At 36.3% G+C, this 12640-nt stretch overlaps 1 protein-coding gene across 4 annotated transcripts in view; it reads left to right on the forward strand.

The window, feature by feature from the left end:
* Positions 1–12640, forward strand: part of Dyb (Dystrobrevin) — a 73543-nt gene that overhangs the window by 28477 nt on the left and 32426 nt on the right. For all 4 annotated transcript variants that reach the window (XM_085960819.1, XM_085960820.1, XM_085960821.1 and 1 more), the window contains exons 2-4: positions 4717–4927; positions 7561–7780; positions 9775–9860. In XM_085960819.1, coding sequence (XP_085816945.1) covers positions 4732–4927; positions 7561–7780; positions 9775–9860 — 502 coding nt within the window. In that variant the 5' untranslated portion in view covers positions 4717–4731. The remainder of the gene's footprint in view (positions 1–4716; positions 4928–7560; positions 7781–9774; positions 9861–12640) is intronic.

A 12640-nucleotide genomic window follows, 5' to 3' on the forward strand; every position in this document is an offset into this window, starting at 1 on the left:
TGAAACGTGAATTCAATATTGGTGATATTTGAGGTACTTTGATGTTATCTCTCCAGCATGGCCATGCGTTAAACAGTCATTGGTCTGCTGCTTTGTGGATTACTAGGAAGCTTTCGACAGTGCGCGCAGCCCCTCGGTCTGGTGGATACTGGGAGCATACGGGATCCTTCCCAAAAACGTTGCCACAATTAAATCCCTACACGAGAATAGTGACTGATGTGCCCGAATTGGTGACAAACCAATACACAATGATTATTGTTTTGTAATGTCAGAGTTTTCTAAAGATCTCAATAAGTAGGTAGCTAATATTTTTTTGATAGTCTTGTTTATCTGTTCATGATATATTTGAAGATATATTCAAAAGTCGTAAGACACTAAACTTATGGAATGGTTCGAGGTTCGTTCTTCGAATTTATATCTAAAGCGGGTAACAGTGAACTAACCGCGCGTGCAATTATCCATAATCCATGTCTTGTTAGACCACACACTCTGCCGAAAATACGTACGCGGCGCGACCATCGAATTTTCACCGTCTCAATTTTTAATTGAGTTAATTTATCGACACTCGTCCGACTGCCAAACCATTTGGCCTGTCTATATTGTGTTGTTCCACGCGCGGAGTTTCCTTGGAAATTCTTCAGTTTAGCATCGCGTGCCACTGGACGCGACACTGTATCGTATTGGATTTATTTATATCAGTGAAGTGTTCTTCTGTCTCTCTATTTACGGAAATATTACTTTACGAAAGTTTTGTTTTTATTTTATTTATATTTTACCATTCGTGCTGCGGAGTTTCGTGAATACTATGATTAAGGTGCGTAATTAAAGCCCTAATTTGACTTTTAAATTTCTCTTTGGTTTTAGCGAGCTGCGGAAAACAAACTCGCGAAGTTTTCGTTCTGAATATCCTCGGCGAATTTTCTGTGAAAGGATATAATAATATTATTTATTTTAATATTTACCATATGTATCTATCGCAACTCCACTTCCATAACTTGAAATATATATTATGAATTTCAGACTGACTTTCTGAAGTAATAGAATATTGTTTTTATTCTGTCATCGTTTCCCGACGTTCTCTTGAGAATGGCTCATACGACGAGCTCGAAACGTCGGGAAAAGGGAGTAGGAAAAGTACACGGTGACATAAAAACTCTATCTCTATAAAATTCTATCAATGTTCGGCGACCAATCGGTAGTACATCTCCCTACTTTGGACCAATCGTATCAGATCACCAAAGCCTTGGATATTGAGCCACTTAGGGTGTTGTCCACCCAAGAAAATATCATCCTTAATAAGTTATGCTTGGGACTTATTGGCTCATCTTAAAACCTCTCCACTGTTGACGTGATCAACCGAGAAAATCATCATCGTATTCCAAAATAGATGACACTTTATCACGCACACAAGGTCTTGGGACACTCTCACCGAAAGTTTGAAGGGGGCCTAACGTTCGTTACGCCACGGTATACGCATGCATCAGGGCTGTGGAGACATGGCGGATGATGGAAGGAACAGTAGGTTTCTTCTGGTCCGTTCCTTTAAACTTCCAGGTTTCGACTACGTACCTAGTTAGATGAACAATCATGTAAAACCTCAAAAACCAGCAAACGTCATTTTCATTTTTATTAATTTAGTTAGCATTTACTTACTTATTAGAATTCCATTATGCAAATGTTATATTATAAATTCTATTTAATTCTACAGGGTATTTTATTAATTGATAACTATTTCGGTTGTCGCACCGTTATCAAGACAATAAAGAAAGAAAAAATTATCTCCACAAAAAGAATTGTGTTTTTGGAAACTGTATTACTTAACATCGTTAAGTTTACTTTATAACAAATTGTATGATTTGCATGAATTAGCGAGTTTCCATGGCCTCAGGCTTTTTAACATAAATTATGGTTTGTGTTGGGGTTGGGTTTGTGTTTTGAGTTGTCACTGCATGTTCTTGCTCCTTGTTTTTTCAACGTTTCGGGCTCATTGCAGAGTTGAAAATAACGTATTTGCAACAATTCATCACGAGTAGGTAAATGGGTCAAATAGCAGCGGTGAAGTACGGTTGAAGGGGTGCGCCTACATCCAACTGTTCTCCATCGTGTGGGCTAAGTCGAATGTGATAGACCACCCTCCACGTAACCTTGCAATTTGGAATAGATTTATTTGAATTATTCGATGAAATCAGCCAATCAGGCGCCCGGCATTTACTAATACACTAATACGCAGTGCGTTTATTACACACGAATCTTGTCACTGTGTACAATTACAAAGTTACGTGGAGGATACTTATATACCTACTGATGTACATGTCTAAAGGTACTGATGCGATAATGATATAAATGGATAGAATGGCGCACGCCTAGATCCATCCGTTGTCTATCACATTGATTTGATAAATACTTAGTATCTGTCTTCTTTTTATATTCGTATTTCATTTCCGAATCCGAAGTTGCGGGCTGTCGCTAGTGTTAGTAGTGTCTAACCAAGCTGAACTTTCAAAGTACCTACCTACTTTATTTTTGACTTAAAACATAATTTTTTTTTGTTATAATTTTTTCGCAATCTTTTTTTTTTGCAATATCATGTTTGCTAAGAACTTGGTTGGGAATCACTGGTGTAGAAGAAGGTTTGTCTTCAACGTCTTTCATTTCACTACTTCTATATGAGTATAGTTAATTTGTCCTTTATTATCTGGTGAGTGTTAAGTCTATTACCACATAATTGTCACACTGTGATGTCTAATTGATATTGATTGAAATTGGGTTAGGCGATGCACGTTTATCCTTGCTCAGCAGGAGATCAAACCGAAGGTCAACAGTCTTTCATCGGCTAATTAATTTTCATCAAGCTTGCATACATAACTAAGTCGATTTGTTTCAAATTGAAATTGTTCATTATGATAGTTTTTTTTCTTCCTATAATACTGAGAGTCAATTTGAATAAATTATATTCTATAGTAACTATCATTGTCACTAAGACCTCCGCTCACGAGAATACTAAAAAAAGACGAGACTGAAACTAAAATTCCAGCCAGTATCTAACCAATGTATTTCAATGGCGGCTCGTTCACGACAAGACTGGAATCTCTCAGTTTCAAAACATTCGCTACTAAACTGAAGAGATGCGACATGCTCGTCTCCCAGCCTCTCAGTTTCCAGTCTCCCATAAAACAGTGGTGCCAATATCAGTAGATTCGATGAAAAATCATATTTTCTTACGAAAATTGGTAGCACTGAACTGAACTGTACAAGCGATAACAAGTCAAGGCGTCAAAAGTTAAAGATGGCCAACCAATTTTAAATTTGTGGCAGAAGTTGAGATTTGCCATACTTAGTGAGCTCGTCAATTCAGCAGGCAGTAGGCTGGCCTTGTGGTCATTTAACGCCCCTTGTCTACGATACGAATTCATTTGTCCAGCAGTTGTCCACTTGCCGAGCGCCATACTAGGCGATTATTTAAAGCCTACCTTCTTAAGAAAAATATTTTTTAATTGCATATTGACATATTTATATACTTAATCACTTAATTATTTTATGTTATATAAAAATAATTTATTTTGCCAACGAGAGATCTCGTATATGTAGGAATGTATTACAGTATTACACAGTTTACAAAACAACTGCAAAGGTATTAAAAAATATACCACAGCGGGCCGTAAATAAATAATAAATGCCGCGACGTCTCAACGTAAATAAATCTCCGATTATGTGTGAAATAATTCTGAATTTTTTTCGTATGGACTTTACGTCTCGTAACCTCAGCAAGTCTGCTGATTTGTTCGAAATAAGGTAAGCTCCTATCGCAGAGCCTAAAATATTCGCGTATTATAATGTTGTCACGACTGCGCACTTTGTCCAAAATCATTAATAATTAGATAATTAAAAGAATAATTTCAACGGCGTTTAATCGAATATTAATAAATAAGTAAGTATAGATTGTTTTTATAAATAAAAATAAATTTTATCTAATGATTTTTGATGGGTATACATGTTTTGGAAAATATGTAATTTAAACACATCGCTCATTTTTATGTCGTCAATGAGTTTTTGAAGTTTCATTAAATTAGTGTGTCGTTGTCATTTACTAGTGTGTACCTATTCATTAGTAGTAAATATCGTACTATTCTCGTAAGTATACCTGACAAGTGTGCTCTTTTTATCAGATCTCCACAGCCTACCTCTTTCCAAAAGTCACCCTTCGCCACTGTCCTTCGGCCCATTGCCATTTCATCAACTATTAGTAATATAAATAATCTTGTCTGCCTACTTATCCATTGATGTCTTGTACCCACTAAATTTGAAGTGCTACAATGCTCATGTATTATTGTGAAATATGATATTGTAATGCCGGGTACTCATTAGCGAGCCATAACTGTGACAGTTGCAGATACAGTAACCAGTATGGACGCCATATAATTGGTTCGCGAGCCTAATAAATAATTATTTTGCACCTAGAGTTGGTTACAGTATCTGGAACGGTTACAGTTACGACTCGCTAATGAGTACCAGGCTTAAGAAAAATTAAAAAACTATAAGTAGTAATATGGCATGAAAAGCAGCGTGTTGAGCTGAACATCAAAAGACCACAAAAGAAACCAATGGAGACCTGTTATATGCAATTTAAAAAGTACTCAATCCATTTTAATACCCAATTTTATCCAGTGTCTATAACTGCTGTATTCTTTGCTAATGTCCCATTTTAATCTGTTCCAGGTGAGATTTGTGGGCATGTCACTAGCGGGTGAGGAGGGAGTGTGCATGGGGATGGCGGGAGGCGTCCCGGCACAGTCTCTGCCCGCCGCCTCGGGCCAGGACCCACGCCTCGCCCTCATCCAGGAGATGCGGGCGCAGAACTTTGACCTCATCCGGTTCGCTTCCTACAGAACAGCCTGCAAGCTGAGATTCGTGCAGAAGAAGGCTAACTGTGAGTCATTTGACTGACCTCTTATTCTTTGTTCTACGTGTCTGTTTAACTTCCTATGGCATCTGTCTACATCAATGTCCATCCTAACATACTTCCAACTGGCTTTAAATTCCGAATTAGCATTAACAATTTTATAAAATATAACTGATTACAAATTTAATATTTACTATCACTGGGTAGTATAGTGGCCTGTTATAATGATACAACTCTTACCCCACTACCTGTCAATAAACTCACACAAATCCTACTTACTACTGTCAGCCCATAAATTCATTATTTATTATTTTTTTGGTATTTATTAGATCTATTGTATTACTTCACAAAGTAAAACAATAATATACAAATTATTCTATGTACGCTTATAACAAAATGTATTGTCTTGTGTGTTACACCAAGTTATAAATCAATCCTTTCCACAAACATGTACTTCACAAAGTAAAACAATAATATACAAATTATTCTATGTACGCTTATAACAAAATGTATTGTCTTGTGTGTTACCAAGTTATAAATCAATCCTTTCCACAAACATGTAAATAGAAAGTGTAACTACCAGTGAATAAAGATATACTAACAAATCTAATTGGACGATGCAGAACCATCTGCATTAACGTGGCAATAAACACCATCCAGAGTTGCTAATTTAGCTCGACTTAGTTGAGCGTGTCTTGATGGTATTTCGATTGGTTTTGTTCTGGGTTACTGCCTTTTTTCTGTAGATTTATTACTGCTATATGACGTATTATTATGTATGGATAATGTATGTGACGCAATCCGATATTGGTCTCTTAAAGACTTACGCTTTCTAAATCTTTTCAACAAACTACCATTTAACAAATACCTTGCACTCACAACCTTCAGCAAACTAAAATCGAAATGATACAAAGCCATTAATAACAATAAATTAAAAGTGAAACTTGAGATAAGAATAACAACCTACCAACTACAATATACAGAACTTATGTATATTTTCACATTTGATAAAAGTGTAGGTACTTTACGTTGTACGCCAACATTGAAATATTTTGCAAGTAGTGTTGCCAATCCCAACATTGTAAACGTTGATTTAAACGTTATATTGGATCATTCTAACATATAAGCAACTTATAAAGTGTGTTTTTTTTAGAGTTATAGAACTTTAAGCTGGCAGCACTTTTTTAATTGGCGGCCATTTTGTCAGCTGTTAAGTGATTTATGTTTAGTTTTGTTTGGCATTTCAACATGAATAGACTGACGCCTGAACAACGCTTCCAAATTGTGAAAATTTATTTTAAAACAAGATTGCCGTTGATCCCGATTTTCATAAGCGAATTTTGTTTAGCGATGAAGCTCACTTTTGGTTGAATGGATACGTCAATAAACAAAACTGCCGTATTTGGAGTGATGATAATCCTCAAGTGTATGTTGAGACACCGTTACATCCAGAAAAATTGACTGGTGTGCTTTATGGGCTGGTGGAATAATTGGTCCGTACTTCTTTAAAAACGATGCTGGCCAGAACGTTACAGTCAATGGTGACCGCTATAGAGCCATGATTACTGACTTTTTCGTTCATCAATTGAACAACCATGATGTGCAGGAGCTGTGGTTTCAACAAGACGGCGCAACATGTCACACAGCTCGTGCCACAATTGATTTATTGAAGGAAACGTTTGGTAACCGCATAGTTTCACGTTTCGGACCCGTGAATTGGCCTCCAAGATCGTGCGATTTAACGCCGCTTGACTATTTTCTGTGGGGATATGTGAAGTCGCTAGTCTACGCCGATAAGCCCGAAACGATTGACCACTTGAAGGTCAACATTCACCGCGTTATTGCCGATATACGGCCACAAATGTTGGAAAAAGTCATCGAAAATTGGACCTCCAGATTAGACTACGTCCGAGCCAGCCGTGGCGGTCATATGCCAGAAGTCATATTTGAATTATAATGCCAGAAGAGCATCTTTCGAATAAAGTAAATTTCATGTCAATATAAAAAGTCATCTTTGTTTTATTCCATTTCAAAGTTCTATACCTCTAAAAAAAACACCCTTTATTTGGGTCCTATTAATGAAATCCGTCTTCTTAAACCAAACCAGTGAAACCTGGGACGTTGCCTTTTTTTAAAAACCTTCACTTGAAATGTTTTGTTTCACTTCACAGTCAGACTTGTAATCATTAACAAGTTTGATTAGGCTGCTCATTGTAATAAAAAGAGGTATTACTATCAGGTGACAATGCCAAAGAATGTTTACAATATGACATACAAAACTCAATGGTATACAATTGTTTCAATGCGTGAATGATACATGCGATTTAATTTTTCAACCTTGAAACATTTTCTTGAATGTCTGATCACTTTCAAATTTAAATATTAGATAGTTTTATTTATGTGCAATATTATATAGTCAATAAACCCACTAAATGACAATATGTAAAAGTATAATATCTAATTGCTTCATAATTGATCTGATATTTGATAGTACATCTACTGATTCTAATCATCCATAACAAACATGTTACCTTTCCGACCATGTCCGATCCTAATAAGATCCACCGTGGGTGTTATGTTACCTACCTTATTAATATCTCTTGATGGTTATCTGGCTGATCCAAATGATAATTTCATTCCTATAATTTTATGTGTTTTAGTGCATGCTGTGGATATCTGGAATGTGATTGAAGCGTTCCGAGAGAACGGACTGAACACGTTGGAGCCGCAATGCGAAGTAAGCGTGGCGCGGCTCGAGACGCTCCTGTCCTCTCTCTACCACAGCTTGAACAAGCGGCTTCCACCTGCGAGTCAGGTGCGAGCCGCTCACTGCTGTGCCCTGCTTCTCAACTGGCTTTTGGCAGCTTACTGTCCGCCTGGGTAATACATCTTTTTGTCTCTAGATTAAGAATGTTGAAGAATCTTCTATGGAGCCTTTTAAAGCTAGTAACGGTACATAATGATTAAACTTATATAATTTGGAAACCTCTGAAACTGTATGCCTGTTAGAAATAAATACTTGTACCGAGTGGGACTACCCACAACTATCGTAATCCGGGCACGGTGCATTGTCGCTAATGATTAAATTAGCTGGAAGTCATTATGTATTGAAGTTTCGTTTGTAGCAAGTTTCACACTTGTGCTCTGAGCTTATGTCCCCAGAGACTCACTGTAATAAAAATTTATTGCTTTCGTGTTAGGAATCAAGTTTTTCTCATTGTGCAATGAAAATAAAGTCGCAAAATATCATCAGCTGGGTCGATCTACTACTCTATGAAGACCTCCCCTAGCTTCTTCCACCTTTCCAAAACTGAAAATTGCAAATAGTGGTAGATAAAATAAGAAACCAAAGGAAGAGCTTTAATAACAGGCGAACATTTGCATGTTATTTGCAAATGGTGTATTCCACTTGGGAGGGCGATAACTATGTTCAACGAAATTGCTTCGGGTGTCGATATATTCCACCTACGTGAGGATGAGTATAGGTGGACGTTGTTTTATAACTTCTTAAAATAGGGTCTGCTTAACTCATCCGGTGTACTTCCTTGTACCTATCTAATTTTTATTTTTTGTATATAATATGTTACGCCAAATGTGCGAAATTGACTATTTTGGCTAATTCATGTAATAGTCAAGCCTGTTGCCTTATTCATGAATTAGGTAAATTTTCTGCCGAGTACATGAATTCGCCAGGGCATGGAATTCTTAAACTATCAACATGACAGTAGAAAAAGTAAATTTAATACGGATGGTTTTATTAGGTTAGGTTAGGTTTTGAAATTCTGAATTATTCAACTGAATGTCCATTTTGAGGTTAGCTAACAAGTGTCAACAAACTGTCAAAAACATACAATCGACCATTGCACGATCGATACCCAAGCACGAATCAAATCGCGAAAATACCTTTTAATAAAATTCATCCGTTATCATATTATAGTTCTAGTTTTTTTGCACATAGTAAATGGATATGAACGTCATTGTAGTTATTGATTGGTATATTTTTATATTATTATAATCAATGACATTTGACACATTTGGTTAGTTTGATTAGTTGCAAAAAACACCACCGTAGTGCGACCATCTATTTTGACCATAGGTAATATACGAACATTTTGACTAATCCACGAGCATTTCACACATTTAGCTTAGTTGCAAAAAATACCACCGTAGCTCTACTATCTAATTTGTCCAATGCATGAACAAGGCAGAAAAATTACTGGCGAATTCACGTACTCACCAGATATTTTGTCTAATTCATGAATAAGGCAACGGGTTTGCATGTTTCATGATTTTCGCCAATTCGTCAATTTCGCACATTCGGCGTAACATATACACATTTCTACTGTTTTAACATACTATCTATCTCTATACTGATATATCTGTTTTTTTATGTAATACTGTTTTATATTTCTTTGTTTCTAAATGTCATGTTGTGAACGTCTTAAACTTATAATTTGTAATGTCCACAATATATTAATAAATAAATTGAATTGAAATTGAATTGAATTGAATAAAGCTCTATCAATTATAGTAGGTACACATTTCAAAATCTTTACTTACATCCAACATCATGTTGTCAGAGGAACTCTGTTTTCATACAGAAAATATTATTTTTAAAACTTTACTCCCTGAATTATAGTGTGATTAAATTATATTATGTTTGTTGATAGCTATAATACCATAAAAACTGAAATAGTAACAATAAATTCATATAATTTTAAGTTGATTTATTATGTAATACCATTGATATGTCACGAAATTAGTGTCTTATAAATTTTTCTCATACTGTCAAATATATCATTTTCTTGCCTCAATATTGCCTGAATGTTTTATTATTTTACTCTCTTCTAACTATTTAATTTCTTTGATTTCAGAGAAAACGTGGGAAAGATTCGAGTGTTCTCGATAAAAGTGGCCCTGGCAACAATGTGTGCCGGTAAATTAATGGACAAGCTGAGATGTAAGTATAATAATAATATGTGTCATTATGATGCCCCATCTTTTCTCATCATATGATACATACACACAATAATCATTCATAAATAATATTTATATTAATAGTTTTATAACGGAATAAAAGTGTTACTTTAAACGTCTCTAAACATATTTCAGGATATTTACGGTTATTGACGTTTTGAGTCATTGTTTTGTTGAATACATTCCATAAAAGATATTATTGTAATTTGTATTAAATGACAATATTTTGCAATCTTTATTTACCGCAATATCCATATTCTACGATGATTTACAACACGAGAACTACCAACATTTTTAAATACTTGAAATTATTGAATCCCTAATTGTAATTCATATTTATATGAACATAGGTAGCTCTGTGCTTTGGTGAACTGAGAATGATGTGATTTACACTATAATCTTGGTTATCCGGACCTGAATTATCTGGATTTTCAATTATCCGGATTTCTTCTTGATCATTAGTTTCATGATTGTTAGAAAAAGGTACAATTTATATTGGTAATTAGTAAAAAAAAAAATCAAAAATTGCTATTAAAAGGGTGTAATTATGGAAGTAAAAGAGATATTTTATTATTTTTTTTCAATTATGCGGATTATCTTCATCCCCAATTAGTCCTTATAATACAAAAATAACATTTAAAATAAACAGAATATAATTATTACGGTTCATTCCTCATTTTTGACAATACTATAGGAATCTTTACTGATTGGTCATTGTCCAAGTGTGTAGCGTTATTCTTTTGTTTTTATAATTGTTTACCTCCGTCAAAAAACCAGTCTGCCATTGTTTTTATATACTTACTAGCTGACCCGGCGAACTTCGTACCGCCTCAGAATCAATAATCTTGTGTTAACTTATTAGCTGAATTAAATTCATTTTTTTATTAAGTTAAAATGAATATTCAAAATGAATTAAGTTCAATAAATGTGCAAAAATCAAACCAAAATGAAATGGATTACATAGTTTTGGTTGGTTCAGATTTCGAAGCACGATGACTACCGAGCCAACCTTCAATTGTAAATTGTGCGGTGGCAAGCCAGGAAGATCCAATAAGTTTAAAAATTCAGTTGGCTAGTTGGTTGCTTCGTCTTCGTTTGTTAGTGCAAGAACGTAGTGGTCGCGCGGGGGTGGCGTGCCGGCATCTTGCGAAACTCAAACGTATAACCGTGTGTAAAATGTTCTTAGACAGTGTCTTTTTTCGGGCATAATACACATGGCTATATGTTTGAGTTTCGCAAGACGCCGCCGCACCACGCCCGCCAAATTACTACGGCCGAGCACTTACACAGTCGATAGATTTGAAGGAATGCAGTAGACCAACAATTTGATTTTGAATTGTGAAGTTTAAGTGATCCACATCTTTGTTCTTTGCCGCAAGAATTGCTCGTTCACTCAACCAATTCTTGACACGAAATTGCAAAAATTCAGCGGAAACGAAATCAATCCGTTTGATTCGTCGACAGGAACACGGCCGTTACCGATAGTCAGAAATTGCTTAGAGAAATCTTCGGCAGACGGATCGTTTAGCAATGTAACTCGCATGTTTGTCGTCAGCTGAAGGTTCTTCACATAGCGCCACAGAGTCAATGGTTTGAGGCAAGCATTTATTTCATCGGCAGCGGTCGATCTTGGAATGACTGGTAGTGTTTGGCAGAAATCGCCAGATAGTAGAATCATTGCGCCTCCAAAACATCTCTCACAATGCGCGTTAGTGCGCCATTCTAAATTCATCCCAGGTGATTATTTTACCTGCTACCAAAACTGTGGCCATTGCTGAATGTTTCGCAATATTGCATATCGGTTTTTCAGTCGTTTGAAGGTTTAACGGCAATTTCAACGCTGAATGAGCCGTTCGGCATCCTTTTAGCAACGTGGCCGCTATCCCGGAAGAAGCAACTGCTACATCGGCAAATCAATGACATGAGGAATGTCTTCCCAGTTCCACTGGGCGCATCGAGGAAAAATAAGCCACCATTTCCATCATCAATTGCCTTCATTAACGTATCGTGCACTACCTTCTGTTGGGGGTTCAACATTAGTACATTCGTTCGAACTAATTAGTTCAATGGATCTTGATCATTTTCACGTTCACGTTCCAATTCTAGATGGAAAGCGTAATTCACTCCACGATGTGGCATTGGCATTCCTAACTTGACTAACAAACTGCCGCACATGAGGTAACACATGTCTTCGATCAAAAGGAAAACCTGGTTATGTATCTCCTTATTCACCTCGAGATCAGGATTCCCTGAAATGACACGAATTCGATGTAAAATGTCTTCTGACATGTCATCCTTGTAGTTGTTCTACAGTTCAGGTGGATTCGATGGGAAGCATGTCGAAATAATGATAGCAAATAATGTGCGTATCTGACTTGGAGATGCAGAAACAAATGCTTTAGCGATTGTCATGTCCCAATGAGTATCATTTGTAAGCAAATTGAGCTTTTGACATGCAGCATGAAATGTTGGGCACACTACACCATTGACAGTTTGAAGTGATTCAAATGATGTCGGCCCACGAACATTTACCAGCAACAACCGCAAGTAGAATCATTCGCCATTATTTGGATGAACTGTGTAAATGCGACCAAGAGCATCAGTAGAATGCACATCCGGATGATCAGGAACCGCATCGCCTTGCTTCCGACGTTGAAATTTCTTCGATGAAGCGTTCCAAGTGTAATAATGTGGCATCTTAGAGTAGAACAACGTTCGTGCAAACGGATCGCTTTGGCAAATCGAAAAGAAACTGGTCAATGT

This window comes from Rhyacophila brunnea, unplaced genomic scaffold, assembly GCF_057557595.1.
Source record: "Rhyacophila brunnea isolate RB1 unplaced genomic scaffold, BYU_Rbru_1.0 scaffold_12, whole genome shotgun sequence".
Classification (NCBI taxonomy): domain Eukaryota; kingdom Metazoa; phylum Arthropoda; class Insecta; order Trichoptera; family Rhyacophilidae; genus Rhyacophila; species Rhyacophila brunnea.